Source organism: Mustela nivalis (assembly GCF_964662115.1).
Source record: "Mustela nivalis genome assembly, chromosome: 2".
NCBI lineage: Eukaryota > Metazoa > Chordata > Mammalia > Carnivora > Mustelidae > Mustela > Mustela nivalis.
This window is the reverse complement of record NC_139021.1, coordinates 61,929,166-61,947,451: the sequence shown is the minus strand read 5'-3', so window position 1 is coordinate 61,947,451 and position 18,286 is coordinate 61,929,166. Positions and strand designations below refer to the sequence as shown.

The window sequence follows — 18,286 nt, the reverse complement described above, 5'->3', positions numbered from 1 at the left end:
CCCCACTTTTGCTCAGTGCTTCATGGAAATAACTCATGCTTCCTTGAAGGTGTCTGGTGGTTTCATCTCCCTCACCTATATTTCATGACTTTGTACATCTTGTCTCCTCTGTCTTCCCTCTCCCCCTCTCTCCACCTGGAGAAACCCTACCTATTCATGATCCAATTCAAATGTCTTGCCTTCGGGGGTCTTTCTTCACCAAAACCATTCTCCCCTCCAGCAGGGTAGATGGAACTTTCCTTTGTACCACCTTGGACATGCCTCCAGTATGGCCCTTAATCCATCATGTGTTTCCATACTTATCTCTTCCACTGGCCTGCGAGCAAGGTAGTGTTTTACTGGAACCATGCAGGAAATATAGTAAGTGCTGAATAGATTCCAAGTGGACCTACAGGGGCCTTAGAATGCTAAAAAAAATTCTCAGAAGTGAGTACAGGTATCTGTCGTAGTCTACCTCTTCAATATACAGTCCTCGTCTTTAAAATAAATTAAGGACTCATTTGACAATTTTTTTAACAGATTTAAAAATTCCAGCCTTTAGCCTCACCCTATAATTAGTTAATTTATCCAGCAAATATTTCCTGAGCAAATATTTCACTAAGTGGAAGCATGTGGATATAATAGACACAACTCATAGCCCAGGTTCTATCAACCCAGTTGTTTCCTATGTATTTGTCTCTAGCTCCTTCCTTGATTTTCTAGCCAGATACAATGCTAAGTATTCATTCATTTACTCTTCCCAATAACTCAGTGAAGTAGCTGCTCTTGCTCTCTTTAATTAGCACATAAGTAAAATGAGGCTTAGAGAAGTCATGTAGGCTGTGATGAACTAGTCAATGGTGAAACTAGGACCAGTGTTAGGACTAGGTCTTCACAGCTAATATTTAACCATGATGTTTTCCATCAGTCCTTCAACAAATATTTATTGAGGACTTCCTAAAAGCAAGTTGTAAATGCATAGTAGTGTTCTAGGTTCTGAAAGAGAGATAACAGAAGCATAAGATAGGTCTTATTATCTCATTGGCAGAACAGAATGATGAACCACAGTGAACCGTGGGGTAGACTTTAGAAAAGACCTCCTTTCTCTACCTTAACAACTATGCTCTTGGTAGTGGACACTGCCTGGTAGAGACTTTCACCTAGACTTCTGTAATGTTCTCATAATCCTTCTTGAGCCAAACTGCTCTAGACTTGACTTGAATTTTTTTTCTTTATTTTGGCCATCCTTAGACCATTTTTAAGCGTGTAGGTAGAAGTATTAAGTACATTCACATTGTTTTGCAACCATTTTCCAGAACTCTCCACCTTACAAAATTAAAATTCTGTATTCATTAAACAATAACTCTATGCCCTAGTAACCATCATTCTACTGGACAAATTCATAGAGATAAATTTGACTGCTGTAGGTACATCACATAAGTGGAATTAAACCGCTTATGACAAAGACAAAGTATTTGTCTTTTTGTGACTGATTTGTTTCACTTAGCCTAATACCAGTCCTCAAGGCTCATTGCTGCTATAGCCTGTTTCAGAATTTCCTAATTTCCTTCTTTTAAAGGCTGGATAATAGACATTGTATGTATATACCACATTTTGTTTATTTGGGTTTCTTCTATTTTTTGATTATTGGAAATCTATGTAAATAACGCTACTATGACCATAGTTATTTAAATACTTCCTTAAGTACCTGCTTTCGATGCTTTGGAATAAATACCCAAATATGGATCATTTAATAACTCGATTTCAATTTTTTGAGGAGCCTCCATCCTGTTTACCATAACAACCACACCATTTTACATTCCCCCCAACAGTGCACAAGGGCCCCAATTTCTTCACATCCTTGCCAACATGTGTTATTTTCTGGTGTTTTGTTTCTTGTTTTTGTAATACCCATCCTAATGGGTTGAGCTGGTATCTCATTGTGATTTTCATATGACTGGGTTTTGCTTTGTTTTTATTTTATTTTATTTTATTTTATTTTATTTTATTTTATTTTATTTTATTTTATTTTATTTTTACTTACATGTTCTTATGCTTGCCAGATGCTTACATAGAGTAGAATCACAAAACTATTTGCACCTGTCATACTGCAGGCAATTTTGGCTACTATACCTCGAGAAAGATATAACCGACTTAGGAAGGGCTTAGAAGAACAATGACAAAAATTGTAATAGAATGCTTTTCTTTGGGGGAAAGAAGGAAGCTATTCTACTTCTTTGTCTGGGAAGACAAAGGCTGAGAAGGCTTGTAATGGGAATTTATGAAATCAAGCTCAGAAAGAAAGCTCTTACTCAGTAGGAATGGGGCCACTCCCTCAACTTTGTCTGTGGACAAACAAAATAAACTAGTACTTTGTGAAGGGAGTAAGACACATAAGGAATTCATTAATAAAAGTGCTAGAACCTTGTATGTTATCTTTTTCCAAAGAACACTTGTTCTCATTATTACGCTTGTTTTCATCCCACCCAAGTTGGGTGGATAGGACAAATATCATTATCCCAGGAGAAAAGTTAATCTGTGAAAAGATGACATGACTTAACCACTGGTCCGCTAATGTCTGGATTTACTTTTTGCACAATTTATGTAGTAACTTAGGTCATGTCTGTACCTGTAAGTAGTTCACGTTTTTAGACTATATTAATAGGTAAAAGATTTACACTTTCTTTTAAGCTAGAAAAACACACATGGACATGATCAACATGAAGTTGGGATGATGGTTTCTTCTGGAGAAGGAGGAGTAACCAAGAATATCAATGATAATTCCACATTTTGCCTTAAAACGTGAAAACAATAACTGAAGCAATTATCATCAAATATTAAACTTTTTTAAAAGCTTAAGTTTAAGAGCTTGATATTGAAAAATATTAAAGCTAGGAATGCCTTGCTGCATCCCAAAGGTTTTGAACAGTTGTGTTTTCATTTTCATTTGTTTCCATGAATTTTTTAAATTCTTTCATTTCCTTGTTGAGCCATTCATTCTTAGTAGGATGCTCTTTAGCCTCCATGTATTTGAGTTCTTTCCAAATTTTCTCTTGCAATTGAGTTCAAATTTCAAAGCATGGTGGTCTGAAAATTTGCAGGGAATGGTCCCAATCTTTTGATACTGGTTGAGACCTGATTTTTGACCTAGTATGTGATATATGTGTGTGTACATATATGTGTGTGTACACACACACGCACAATGGAATATTACTCAACCCTCAAAAAATTGAAATCTTGCCATTTCCAATGACGTGGATGGAACTAGAGAGTATTATGCTAAAAGAAATAAGTTAATCAGAGAAATTATCATATGATATCACTCATATGTAGAATTGAAGGAACAAAACAGAAGATCATAGAGGAAGAGAGGGAAAGATAAAACAAGACAAAATCAGAGAGGGAGAGAAACCGTAAGAGACTCTTCATCATAGAAAACAAACTGAGGGTTGCTAGAGGGGATGGGAGTGTGGGTATGGGGAACTGGGTGATGGACATTAAGGAGGACATGGGATGAAATGAGCACTGGTATTATATGTAAACTGATGAATCACTGCCCTCTACATCTGAAACTAATAATACATTATATGTTAATTAATTGAATTTAAATTTTTAAAAAGAAAAAAAGGGAGAGAAAGAGCCAGTAAAAATAAATAAATAAATAAACATTTTTAAAGAGAAAGAAATAAAAAATAAAAATATTAAAGCTTGGAGACACATTATTCTAGTATTTTCCTGCACTTAGGTATTTTATAAATCAAAAAGAACAAAATAAAAAATGCTCGTGGAACTCGCTGAACTTCCTAAGACTAGAGTCAAAGAAATTAAGCTCTAAATCTTTCCAAAAGTGTCCCTTGGTGCCACTCTGAGGAGTGAACTGTGGAGCTGATCTGACTCAATGTGGCATTTATTAAATTCTTAGGAAACTGAGCTGATGCTAACGTCTCAGTAATGCTGGCCCATTGCTTCTTTCAGATCATATGTGGATTTAAGAAATCATAAATACATGAAATTACTGTCTTTAAATCAGAGGTCACAATTAAGATCTATAGTCCTGAGCTAGCCCACAGATGTGTTTTGCTTGACCAGTGTATTGTTTTTAATTAAGACATTTTAAAAATCAGATGATTTCTTATTTAAAAAAAAAATTCCAGTTTATGACTTTTCTTGAAAATCCAGAAACAGGAGAGCAGAGCTTGCATTCTCATGAGACGGCAATCAGGTATATGCTTGAAGAGTAATCAAACTGCCCCACTAGGTGGAGCTTGTCCTCAGGTCATCATGGTCCCCACCACTCTCCATTGCTCCCCAAGATTTCGGCCAATGAGCCATTTACCATCCTGCCCATACTGCTGTTTTTCTCATGGTCGGGGAAATCTCTATACTCCCACATCTCTACCAAATGTCAAAAACAGAAAAGATGAAAGTTCCTTGATTTTTCTTATACCTGGCTGTCTTCACTTGCCTACCTCTCTATCCAACCCTGTAGACATTTTCAGTCCATTTCCCTGAGAAACTAGTCTCCTCTTTTGCTCTTTGGAGGGAAAAAAGTAATGAGTCTTAGTTACCTGGAGACATTCCAGATGGACTTATTATCACTTCTTGGTCCCTTCTTCCCCAATCTCATTTCGTCCCTTGGGCTTTTGCTGAAATTTCTAGGGTTTTTTCCACCCACCCCATGGTTTTGGTAAAAAACGTGTACTCTTCTACCATGTTACTTTTTTCTTACGCTTTCAGAATTAAAATATTCAAAGATCAATATAGCTATTTTTAATATTGGAAATATCACCGTCTAGGGTTTCATATTTTACTGTAAAGATAACTATTGGTGTGAGAAGTTAGCAATAGAATATAGAGGTACTTAGTACAGACCATTTGCATACTTAAAGCATTAACTGTAGCTCATCATAAAATGATGACATCAAGAAACAACCCCACACAATTAATAAGAGTTGTGCTTGTTTGTCATTATTGTTCATCAAACCATGAACCATTGCAGGGACGCCTGGGTGGCTCAGTCAGTGAAGGGGCTGCCTTTGGTTCAGGTCATGATCCCAGGGTCTTGGGATCGAGTTCTGTATTGGGCTCCTTGCCCGTCAGGGAGGAGTCCTGTATTGGGCTCCTTGCTTCTTTCTCTGCCTCTGCCTGCCACTCTGCCTGCTTGTGAGCTCTCTCTCTCTCTCTCTCTCTCTGATAAATAAATAAAATCTTAAAAAAAACAAATAACAAACAAACAAAACCATGAACCACTGCAGTCTGCAAGGAGGTGTGTCTCTCTAGAAAACCAGGTGCATTTGAACCCCACATGCCTGGAGTTCCCTTAAGAGATGACAATGGCAATACTTATTATTGAATTTTTGGTTTTGTGAGTTTTTCCAGACCATGATAAACAGACTTGATGAAAACATCAATCTTTCATAGTACAAACCATTGAATAATCAAACACTAAGGCACTGGAATCAAGAAAGATAAAGTTTTGTTGTAAAGTTTGACATGTAAAGGGAATTCAAGCTCTCTGTAATTTTGGAAAAGTCATTCAGAGAAGTTGGACATTTTCTCTCTGCTGACCTTTTTCACACAGATGATGTGAGAATAAATGAGTCGGAGTGTGTAGAATGATTTAAATTCCTGGCCCTGGTCCCAAGCAGTCCCAATAAGCTATCCCCATACTCCATCCAAAGTACTGTTCCTCGAGCCTTGATTCTTTAAAAAAATTCCACTGAAATTGCAAACGTGCTAGAACTTGCAGGATTCCTGAAAAGTGCCATCTCTCCCCTCCCAGTCACCGCTGACCCAGCAGTAGCCTCCTTTCTAGCTGATTGCTGTTACAGCACCCCTACCCCTGCAGGGGCACTGCAGACACCCCCCGTCCCCACCTGGAACTCTGGCACTGGGACAGCTTTTCTTGGCAGATCTAGGACTCAGCTGTGGCCTGGACCTTCTCTGTCCTCAAGCCAGACCAGTCAGCAGTGCCCCCACACCAGCTACTGGACCCAATGACAGTCACCTCATAGCAACCTTGTCAGGCTTCCACCTCCAAGGACAATTTTATTTAAAGATTTTTTTAAAATTTATTTATCAGAGAGAGAGAGGGGGAGAGAGCGAGCACAGGCAGACAGAATGGCAGGCAGAGGCAGAGGGAGAAGCAGGCTCCCCGCTGAGCAAGGAGCCCGATGTGGGACTCGATCCCAAGACGCTGGGATCATGACCTGAGCCGAAGGCAGCTGCTTAACCAACTGAGCCACCCAGGCGTCCCATCCAAGGACAATTTTAAATGATTATGAAGTCAGGCTTCTTGTGCAAGGGGAGTGTGTGTGTGGCATGGGAGAGAACTGATATTTTTAACTATAAGCCAGCATTAACATGTTAAGTCTTAAAACATAGAAATGATAGCTGACCTCTGTCTTAGTCGTGAACAGACGACCACAAAATACCGTAGACTGGATGGTTTTGTGGCTTATTTCTCACAGTTCTGAAGGCTGGGAAGTGTGAGATCAAGGTGCCAGCCAATTCAGTGTCTGGTGTGAGCCCGCTTTCTGGCTTACAGATGGCTGTCTTATTAGGTATCCTCACATGGCAGAAGGGACAAGGGAGCCTAGTGGGGTGTCCTATATGAGGGTGTTAATCTCATTCATGAGGGCCCACCTTCATGATCTAATCCCGACTCCCAAAGGCCCGACCTCCCGATACCACCGTCCTGGTCATTAGGTTTCAACATATACATTTTGTGTGGGACACGAATATTCAGTCTGTGGCAACCTGTTTAGTCTCATCCCTGCTTTCAGAACTCAGATGTAGATTACAGACAGGGGAATTGAAAAGACAGGAGAAAATCAACACGGTGGGTTGAGGCGCAGGCAGAGTCCAGCCCCAGCCCCCTGATGACACGCGTTTGCCTAAAGCTCTCTAACAGCAAGCGTTGTTCTGCCATTTGCTCCTGAACCGCCCTGTGAACTAGTTGGAGAATGATTCTTAGCTCCATTTTACAGATGAGACATTTGGACCAAAAGAGAGTACGTGACTTGTTCAGCCCAATCTGTGGCCAAATCCAGATGTTTCCCCACAAGCTGAAGTTCAGAGCTCTTACTTGTCTCTTTCTTACCCTCCTAAGTCCTGCCTTGTGGATCTTTTTTTTTTTTTTTAAAGATTTTATTTATTTAAAGAGAGATCACAAGCAGGCAGAGAGGCAGGCAGAGAGAGAAGGGGAAGCAGGCTCTCCGCTGAGCAGAGAGCCCGATGCGGGGCTTGATCCCAGGACCCTGAGACTATGACCTGAGCCAAAGGCGGAGGCTTAACCCACTGAGCCACCCAGGTCCCCCCCCTGCCCTGTGAATCATGTTAGAGTTTTCGGCCTTAAGCGTCTTCTCCTTCCTACAAAATAATAATTCTAATAACTGAGAATCAGCACGATTGGGGTTGTAGGCCCCAAAGGCCTGAAATTCAGGGAGGTGAGTAGTTGCAGCTTTAAACAAAACTGAGCGAGGCAGGACATCGTCCCATTCATTCATCCCGACAGCTGTACGTGCGGAATGACGAGTTTCATCACAGAGTAGCTTTCGGGAGAGTTTCCCAAGGAAGAGTCCACAGTGCGGTCTCAGTGGTGAGGGAGGCGGAGCGAGACAATGGTACTGCCCGACATCAATCCTCACACAGCGGTGAAAAAGAAGGTTTCTCGTGCTTTCCTTCCCACTGCCCACTCACTCAGAGGAAAGAGGTAGCGTTCCTGTGTTCCATCCTCTGCAGAGAACCCAGCAAGATCAGAGGGCATTTCACGCCGCTGTGAGGACAGACACGTGGGCAGCCCACTCGGCCCTCACTGGGCCTGAGCTCCTGAGATCACATCAGCCCCTGGGGGCAGGGTGGGCGGGAGGCCGTCATTCGTGTGCCTCAGTGTCTCCCCTAAGAGGCCAGATGAAGCAGAATATCAGGCTGTGGAAAGTGAGACGTATCTTGACTCTGAGCAGACACCTTCTCTGTTTCTCAGTCTTGACAATGTCAGTGTCACAGCTTGTACTCGGCCAAAATGGAGCTTCAGAGCGCAGTGTCTGGAGCGGATCACCTGTCTTTGCTTCCAGGCTTTGCTCCCTAGGGTACGTGTGGCCCTCAGAATGCTATTTAGCCCTTCTGCCCCTCAGTTTCATCATCTGTGGTATTTATATGGGAATAATAGGTAAGAGCACCTGCTACGAAGGCTTACCGTCAGGATTAAATGAGTTGATGGGTGTGAAGGCCTCTGAAGAGAACCTGGCTGATGGGAAGCCTGAGTCAGGATGTTTTGGGTTCCTGTCTGCAGAACCTTACAGCCTCGCGATGGGCTGAGCCGCTGAGGGCCACCTGCCGAAGTATCTCCCAGCTCTAGGCTTCCCTTCTTTGGTGTCCAACCTGGACTACTTCTCTGAGTGCGAGTGTGGTCCGTGGGCAGGGAGCAGCGGCCTCACCAGGGCCTCACCAGGGGGCTTGTTAGAAGCACAAATTCTCTATCCAGTGCCTCCTGAAGTCTTCCAAAATCAGCAGCCCAGGGTGGGCCCAGAATCCTGATGGAACATGTGCTCCAAGTGATGTTTAAAGTTGGAAGAACATTGTGTCAGAATCTTCTCTTTACTGAGAAACTTCAGGCCAGATACCCACTTTTATGAATCCTAATTGTGGGGCTGCAGTGGTCGCTGTGACTCTGGGGATCAAATGGTCTCGACAAGCCCTTTGACTTGGGGACTCATTGGCATTTGGACAGCTCGTTTAGGACCTCAACATAATCTGCCTAGTTCATTAGAAGAGTGACATTTGGAATGGGAGGGGAGCCCTTGCTGGGGTAAATCCAGATTATGAATTGAGCTAAGTTTTAGTACCAATTTATATATTATTTACCTTAGATCCAATTCCCACCTACCGTCCTATATGTGCAGTCTGAATGAGTCTGTAAACAGAAGATTGCTGGTGATTCAGGGGCTTTGAGGATGGTTTCTGGTGCTTTTTTTTTAATATGAGTGGAGCTAAGGCTCATAAAGGAAACTGAGAGCCCATTCTTTGTAATAAAGAGAGCAGTAGGCAGTGAAAATCCATCAGTAGTGTTTGCTGAGTTTTCCCAAAATTCCAGATACTACACTAAGTAAGCACTGCAGAGAGGTAAAGAGGCAAGAGGAATAAGTGAAAAGACGTGACCTTCTACCTTGAGCTCTCTCCCCACTCCCATGTCTCCATCCATCTACTTGTCTCCATCCATCTACTTGTCTCCATCTGCAGGACGTTTCCCCCATCTGATCAATAAATATAAAACACATTTCTGAAATGGACTTCCTTGATCTTCTACAAGACAACTGTGTTTTTAGCTACTTCTTAAGCAACAGTGAAACCATTACTTTCCCAGTTTTCTTCCTGTGCTGAAAACGTTGAGGTATGAGTCAACTCATTACCTTGCATGACAACGTCTCTGGGATCTGTTTTTTCTAGCCTCCCTCCATTTTGGAGGCACAATCCAGTTCAGGTTTGCATCACCTCATTGCCGAATGGCTTTAGCGACCTCTCGGCTGTAACCTGGATGGACCAGCCTATTTCCTCTTCAGGGCACATACCTCCATCCCCCTTTGCCACAACAACTCCCCTTGAAGACCTTTTCCATACCGTGTCATTCATGCCTTTGACAGAGAAACAATTCTGCCTTCATTTTGGCTCTTCTATCAAAACCAAATATCTCTGCCCAGCCTCAAAGCCATTTGCTAACTCTACCTCCTATGTTTCATCAAGAGAATTCCCCATATTCTTTTTCATCCTAGGAAATCAATGTGCTGTACTCATCCCTCAACACCCTCCCATCTCCAGAGCACCCACACTGTCCTCCCCACACTGCCACGAACACACTTCGCCCACCTTGTGTTTTTCTTCCTGCTGACCTTCCATTTGTCCGTCTCTTGTTTCAGAACTCCCATCAGACATCCCCTTCGGTCCTCTCTAACCTTATTTGTACTGCTACTGCTCTCTCCATGCTCTTACGTGGCTTTGCAAATATCCCCAAGTGATTTCTATATGTCAGTTCTCATCTAGGTAGTTTACCGCTAAAGACTGAGGCAGCAGAGAATTTTCCATTTCTTTTGTTAATGCTACACTTGGGGGAGCAGCCCAGAGATGAAGTGGGCACTAGCTCCACGTTATTCACCAATTACAAAAATGTTGCTTGATCCCCCGAAGACAACCAGGGGGGAAAAAGCAGTTAGGAATCCTCCTCACTAAAGCCTGTTTTAGGGAGCTCTAATGAGACCCAATTAGAAACCTTCCTCCTGTTTTCATATGTTTCATGTGAACAGTAAGAGCTAATATGTGAAAAAATCAGGCTCACTGTGGCTTTTTGGACCGTTACACACTTCTCTTCTGCTCTGAATGCTTGCCTGGTTTGCATTACGATTTCCTTCCTTGCTGGAAAACTACATAGACTTTCTCCCTTTCTTTGGAAGAAGTGGGACCTGTTGGAAATGTGAGGCTCCAGGATTCAAATGCAATAGGCTTGGCTGTGGCGCTCTGTAGTGCATTTCTTGACAAGTCCTGAAAAGACTATTGAATTCTAGCCTGTGCTTTTTTTCTGCAGTATTTGGATGTGTTTCAGCGGCAGTATTTGGCTGGATAGAGTAATCGAAGTCGTTTTTTTCTCCCCCAGCAATCTTAAGTTACAATTTCATCCTTTGCAGTCAAAGTGGAATATTTTACTCTATGCAAATACTTCGGAGTGCGGTAGAATCATTGCTCTTTCATAGCAAACAATCTCCCTTTTAATACTACATGTAAACAGGTGAAAGTATAAACTGGCAGTGTTATCCGGATGGAAAAACTGGTAGGTATTTGGTGACTTAGCTAGAGGATACCAAGTTACAATGAAGATTTTTTTTTTTTTTTTTAATTAAAGACAGGCATTTTGGAGGACCTTTTACTTAACGGGAAAAAAATGGTTTTCCTCTTTACTTTCCTATGATTAAAACATTGTAACTAATAACCTCCTCAAGGTCACAAGCTTTGTGCCTATGTGGTGGGTTGGGGTTTTGATGCCCTGTGTAACAGGCTCTTGTTCTCTGGTAATCTTCAAAAGGCTGCTGGCCTTTGAATTTGCTCCATATCTAAAATTCTAGCTTTAATTATCAGATTAGCCTGCATTTTTTTTTCCTTTGTGAGTAAGGCGAGGAGAAGCTGAAATGTGTTTTATTATTCTGCAAAATGCTTGAGATGGTCGGATCCCAAATGTTTAATTCTGTTCTGGAAATGGGAGCTGTCAAATTATCGACTGCTTCAAGCCGATGGAGGGAAATTAATAAATCAGGGGAACAGAGTCACTGAGTGACATGACATCAATGGGCGTTCATGTGGTGCGCTCTGCTAAACAATGCTGGAATTGTGCCTTCCAGGGTCCCTGCAAGTCATGAACAAAACAAGAAAGATTATGGAGCATGGGGGAGCCACCTTCACCAACGCTTTTGTCACCACCCCCATGTGCTGCCCCTCCCGGTCCTCCATGCTCACCGGAAAGTATGTGCACAACCACAATGTCTACACCAACAATGAGAACTGCTCCTCACCTTCATGGCAGGCGATGCATGAACCTCGGACTTTTGCTGTATATCTTAACAACACTGGCTACAGAACAGGTAAACGTGGACTTGTTAGCCAATGAACCTCTGCTGGCACTTCTTAAATACAGGAAAATGCCTTGTGTCATGAAAATATAAAGTTCCAACAATTGGAAGTAGTGTAGGTTTTTGGTTTTGGTTTTGGTTTTGGTTTTTTCCTCAATCGGGAGCCTCCCCATTTTTTTTTTTTTCTCTGAAGAATGTACCAATGTGAGATCCCTTAGAAAAAAAAGTGATGCTCAGGGGGGCACATTATGAAAATGTTATATTCATCAGAGCACAAAATGGTTGGAATTTTCTAAGAGGATCCGCAACAGAACAGTTTTCACCCTCATTTACCTGCTTACCTCAAACTCCCAGATCTCAAGGGATCATGGTTCAGCTTGAGGCTTGTCTTAGGTGTCACTAAATTCCTGCTGATTGTTTCAGTGAGAAATCAACAAAGGCTTTGAAACTGTTTAGCATCTACTTCAAGATCTGACCACAATAGGTGATCAGAATGATTTTTTGAATTAATAAAGAACCGAATGAAGAAACCAGTAGGGTATACCTTATTGATTCATTTACTCATTCATTCCTAAAATCGAGAGAATTCGGAGTTTCTTTAGCCAATTTGTGGTTATTTTTAGGTCCCATGTGTTCATGCCCATCTTCCATGAAGGGAAGGCATCCCCAGTACTGTATAGAGTAAGGAGAGATTTTTGGTTAGTTGGTCTTTTGAAAATTGGGGGTCTCTTTCAAGAGAAGTCATAAATGTCATGCCAGTCTTTCTAAGAAAGAAACAAGCTCCTTCTGGTAAGGTTAACCCCCAAAACCTTTGAATAAAACCTGAGAGAATTCTCAGCATGTCGATATTCTCTTGGGTTTTCTGAACGCTTCCTTTTGAAAGGCAACAAGGATGTTTATAGAAGAGTGGGAGAACAAAACTAATTTTTTTTTTCAGAGCCACCTAGACTTATAAGATTTAAAGATATTATCATTAAATCTCATTGGAAATCATTTTTAGGTCTACAGATTCTCTGCTGAAGATGAAGAAGAAAAGGGTTTCAAACAAGTGTATTCTCTTAAGTACCTTTAAAGAATGAAATGAATCTTTCCCACTGGACTTGAAAAATACGAGGCCATTTGCTTGTTTTGCATTCTGTGGGCACTTAATCCTTGTTATTTATGGATAAAGATATTGATTTTGACTATGATAGTGTTGTCATTCACAAGCATCTCGAAGTCTCCTCCCATGACTCTCAAGGGTGTTTCCTTATGCTTTGGAAAGAAACTAGGCTACTCAGAGTGCCTTATCCTAAGTGTGTTTTCTCATGTAAGTGATTTAAATTTATGGCACCTTTCATCTGAGAGCTCTAAGGCACTTTGCAAATCCATCAAACATCCCCGTAGGGTTCAGAGACAGCAAATGTACTTGGCTCTGTTTTATAACTGAGGTGGGGATTTCAAATACCGTGTGACCAACTCAGAAGCAAAATCAGAAACGTTCTCCTAAAGCCTGGTTCCTCATTGTAACCACCAAGTTATGTTTTGTTCATGAGAAGCATCTTGTGAAATTGATGCCTTTCAAACTCCCAGGCTCCCTATCATTTAAAACCTAGTAGCAGATACATAGCTTGAAGGATCAGGACTCTCCCCATATCCAGAGTGATATGGACAAAGTCTTTCATAAGAAATAGAGATGCAGGATGACACAGGGAACCCTGTCAGGACTTAGAGTGGCCCACTAGGTTTTGCTAACTTGTTTCAGGGCAAATCAAGAAAAAGCAAGAAGATAAATGAGTTCTGAAGAAACTGTGTACAGCAATGGGCCCCTAGTTGACAATATTGTACTGTACTTGAAATTTGCTAAGAGGGTTGGTGTTGTCACCATATAAGAAATGAAAAAGGAACATAGTAGAGGTATGAGGTGATGGATATATTGGTTGGCTTGGCAGCGGTGAACATCTCATGATGTTTAAGTATTTCGGGCCATCAGGTTGTACACCTAAAATATATTACAACTTTTTTAGGATTTTGTTTATTTACTTGAAAGACAGAGAGAGAGAGAGAGAGCACTCGCAAATGCAGGGTGAGAGAGGGACAAGTAGACTCCACACTGAGCGTGGAGCCCCACCAGGGCTTGATCCTGTGACCCTGAGATCATGACCTGAGCAGAAACCAAGAGTCGGTCGCTTAACAGACTGAGTCACCAAGGGGCCCCAAATATATTACAATTTTTGATTGTCAGTAATACCTCAAAGAAACTAAGGAGAAAAAAGTAAGAGGGAAAAGAAGGAAATTAGTATTTGTTGCTGACCTACCATGCAGCAGGCACTTTCACGGAATTGTCTCACTGAATTCTTCCGGCTTTGCCTGTGTTACCAAAGTCGAAAAGACTCAGGAGTTGTCTAGGGTCACAGGTTAACCAGTCTTGGGTTGGATTCAGCACATCTGACTCCAGAGTCTTTCCTTTTCCATCATCTTATTTCTTTATGTACGTTTCTGTCATGGCTCAAACCAAAGTTTCTTCAGGGATACGTAAAACACACCAGGATACAACACGGTAAGGACCCTGGAAAATGGAAATGAAGACCCGTACCAGTAAAAGTCAAGGCAAAGCTAGGTGTACAAAGTTCCCACTCTGGAGTTGTGCCGGGGAGGGTGCCTATGTGGAACTAAGCTTCCAGATGGCAAAAGCAAAAATCAAAATGCCATCCATTGCGAAGTTTACCAGGTCACTAAGATAAAATAAATCGGTTTCTTCTAAGAAGCATAGCATATTCTGGTACTTCTTTCAATTAGACTATGCTGTATCTACCCTACAAGGGATCATAAGACAAAAGATAAAACAGAGTGAATTTAGTTCGAGTTCCTTATTTTCAGGTGAGCAAATTTATGCCAAGATCAAAAGTAACACATCCGATGTTCTAATCCAGGGAGCGGGTGTCAAGACCTTGGTCTTCAGGGTTCTTGCCAGTGTGCTACCCTGCCTGTATGGCCTGTATGGGTGGGGTCTCAAATGACACTGCACACCATAAGGCTGTCCCAGTGACAATTGTCAGGCTCTTTGTGAAGCCCCGTTGTCTTCTCTCAGGGTAGAAGACTTGCTCCCGGAAACCTAGTCTGATTCTGAGGCCAACCTTCTTTCTGCCCAGGGGTCTAGACACTTAGTAATAATTGGACTTATAGTGAGTCATCGTAGAGAGGAAAAGGAATTCTTTAAAGGAAACAAGGACTTTTCCGAATAGTTAGAAATAGAAAAAGGATGATCTTCACAGAAGAAAATTAATGTTGATGTGCCCCTTAATGAATCAGACAAAAGTACAAATTGGAAGACGAAAATGGCAGTGATAGAGATCTATACAATTTAAATTTATCTTTGATAGGAAAATATTGAAGAATCTCAGGTGATTAGGAAGCAAAGATGCCTTCTTAACAGTTTATTGATCTAGCCAGGGATAGAGACCCATTCGAAAATACACAAATAAGAACATCAGGATGACAGGCATTTTAAGAAGTCAAGAGAATGAGTGAAGGGATATTAAACCAACATAATTATTTATAATCTACTAACCTAGAGGAGGAAAAGCTGATATATAAAGATTTTATTGTTTTTCTAATAATGAAAATGGAATGTTTAGCTGAGAACCCAAGAAAAATAATGTAAGAAATTGAAATATGTATCATACATAAATATTCATCGAGAGAAAAGCACAACGTAGTAATCAGTTTTATGAAGAATAACTCCAAGAAGACAAATTACTAAGAGACGGGTTTTTGGGAGGCATCCAGAATACATGGATTTCAATGGACTGAATTGATCCAATATTATATTTACCAGCGTATGACATGATTTTTTTCTTTCTCAGAACTGAGGCATATTTTTGGACTGGCTATAGCCTGAATTTTTTCTAACTTTACTCATGGAAAATATGACTCTCCAACAGCTTAAATGTTCAAAAGGGGAAAATACAGCAACATGTCTATTGCATTTTATGTTCAGACAAGTGAAGTGGGAATGATACTGGATTATCTATTATAAAAAAATGATACTGGATTATCTATTATAAAAATATCTTACCTGACTGTCCTCTCAGAAAAAAACAAAACAAAACTTAGTGTGAATTTCTTGTGAGACTTGAATGTAAAACCTGGATAGAATTGAATGTAAAACCTGGCATTAGTTTTAAGGTAAAAGTAACAATCCACGTTTGCGAGATAACAACAAATGTCAGAAAAATCCCTAAATCAAGACTGAGGAGAGCTAGAGCTACATCCCATCTCTGCCTTTAATTTGTTTAGAGAACTTGCATAGGCTAGTTTTCCAACTCATATATGTAATACAGAGATTAAATTAGGATGATTCCTAGTGTTTTTTCCTGTCCAAAATTATACTGTAGCTTTATAATCCCTATAATTTTTATATTGATTCATTTAAAGATTGTAGTGTTCAAGTTACAGTCAGAACAGATGATACATAAAATCACAGATGAATTAAATTTTAGTCATACTCATTTGACTTCATATCATTTGGGAAGAAAGGGCTATATTTAATGGAGAACTGCAATAAATTCTTTTGAAAAAAAATCCCTTTGTAACAAAATAATTTGGACAAAGGAAGTTTCTGATTTCATGTCTTTTTAGTTTGTGAAATTTATTTATGTTACTTACAGCATATATATTTTATTTGTTGTCCAATATGGGATTTTTTTAAAATGTAGAGATGACCTAAAATAAGACACACTAATATTCTAATTTTAGTGAATAATGGCATTACAGATTTTTGATAGTAACATGAGGTGGAGCAAACATTTTTTTAACTACACATTCCTGGAATTACACTAAATGCTGGGATATAAAAAGATATAAAGTAAGAGCCCTGTCTTCATTAGACTTACAGTCCAGTTGGGGAATTACAGTTTTAACTTGGTTCAAAATCATGTGTGTTTTTAGTTTGTCAGTTACTACCAGTAAAATCCTGTGACCCCAAGCCTATCAATGACATGGAATAAAAGCTCAATTAGTGTATCGTTTGTTATGTTATGTAAGATTTAACTTCTCCACAGCATCAGACAACTTTTGTGTAGTTCCTATTGCTGACTGAAAGGTCTTTGCTTCAAAAAAGTTGAAGGGGAATTTTTAAAGTATTATGTAACAGATAGTCTTGGACAGAAGTAGCATGACATAAAGTCAACACTAATTATAATCAGGTCTTTGTGATCTTTCACCCTGTCACCTGACCTCCCTACCACCTTCTCAAATAGCCGTGAAGGGAAGTGTTTAATGGTGTCTCAGAGAAGAACACGATACAGGACGGGTAGATGGTGTGTTCGGGATATACTCCCATAGTAGTAAATTGACTGAATTGCCAATGCCAAAGGATAAGAAAAACCTCATACTATACGTAATGCAATAGCATTATGGGCAAGAAAAGAAAATTCACCTTAGGGAGGGAGAAAGAGATTCAATACATCTGGAGGAAAATAATTAGAAGCCCAGATAATCAATTGCAGAGCGCTGCCAGGAAGCGTAATGTTGAAAGAGGCCAGGGGTGATTACAAATGAGTCTCAGTGTTATGAGGCAACAAGAAAGGCCAGAGTAACTTGAAGCCCATGGCACCAGGGGTGCTGTGTGGTGACGCACGAGGTCCTGGTCTCTCTTGGAACAAGTGTGATGGGTGAGGGCACATCTGGAATCCTGAGTACATATTTTACACTCCATTAGCTCAAAGACACCGAAAACCTGGAGGGAGTTCTGAAGCCTGTAACAGGGACTATAAAGAGACTTGAAGGGATAGTTTATAAGGGGAGGATGAAGGGAGGGGTGATAGCCATAGCAATAGGTAGAAAGCAGAGGTAACTAACTCAACAAGGACAACCATGAGGGAAGGGCAGGAATGACCTGTCATGGCTGCCCCCAGTGGAAAAAAGAAAAAAAAAAAAAAAAGAGAACAAAATGAATGAAGCCAGAAAAAAATCTACAAACTAATGAAGCAGGAGAATGTAAGCCAAATGGGAACCTGTTGCCACAAAATAAGTCTGATTGGGCAGGAAAAAGATGTAGAAATGTTTTCAAGCACACAAGTGCAGAACTCGGACAAGATTTCCTCATAGCACAGGGTGGTAAAGGACTTTGAGTCAGGACTCAAGGATGGGAGGACCATAGTAATGGAGCTGCTAATAAGAATACGAGCAGAAGTGGCATTTAATATGCCCTTGTTAGGTGCCAGGCGCTGTTTGAAGCGCTTTACATATGTTTTAATTCACTGGATTCTCACAGCAACTGTTCTTACGATGATCCTCATGGTCTTACAGATGGGAGAACTGGAGGTGAAGAGAGTCCAAGTGACTTGCCTGTGGACAGACAGCTGGCAAATAGCATGGCCAGGATTTAAACCCAGGCAGGCCAACTCCAGGGTTTATACTCCAAACCCCTGTACGCTTCTACTTCTTTTAAGAGAAAAGGAGAGAAAAGGAGGGGCGCCGGGGGGGGGGGTACCCTGGAGATGAGGAGCAGGCCAGAGGACAGATCTGGGCTCGAGCTTATTGAGTGAAAAGTTCCTGGAAATAGTCCCCTCTCTATGTTGGTGGGGTGTGGCCCTCGTCTGCTCCCTCTGACTGGAAGTCATTATTGCCTTTCGTCAGAAAGGAAAATCATCTCGTGGTTCTCTGTGAAAAGGTGGTTGGTCTCTGCAGACGAGAAACCCTCATTAGAATTC

The 18,286-nt window shown here is 40.9% G+C and overlaps 1 protein-coding gene across 8 annotated transcripts in view; it reads left to right on the top strand.

Annotated features, from left to right (window-relative positions):
- SULF1 (sulfatase 1) overlaps window positions 1–18,286 on the top strand; it is a 176,470-nt gene that overhangs the window by 95,869 nt on the left and 62,315 nt on the right. For all 8 annotated transcript variants that reach the window (XM_082721184.1, XM_082721181.1, XM_082721179.1 and 5 more), the window contains one exon: window positions 11,364–11,603. Coding sequence is in view for 6 of the 8 variants with exons in the window: in XM_082721181.1 (XP_082577307.1) it covers window positions 11,364–11,603 (240 nt within the window). In the remaining 2 variants the exon portion in view is untranslated. The remainder of the gene's footprint in view (window positions 1–11,363; window positions 11,604–18,286) is intronic.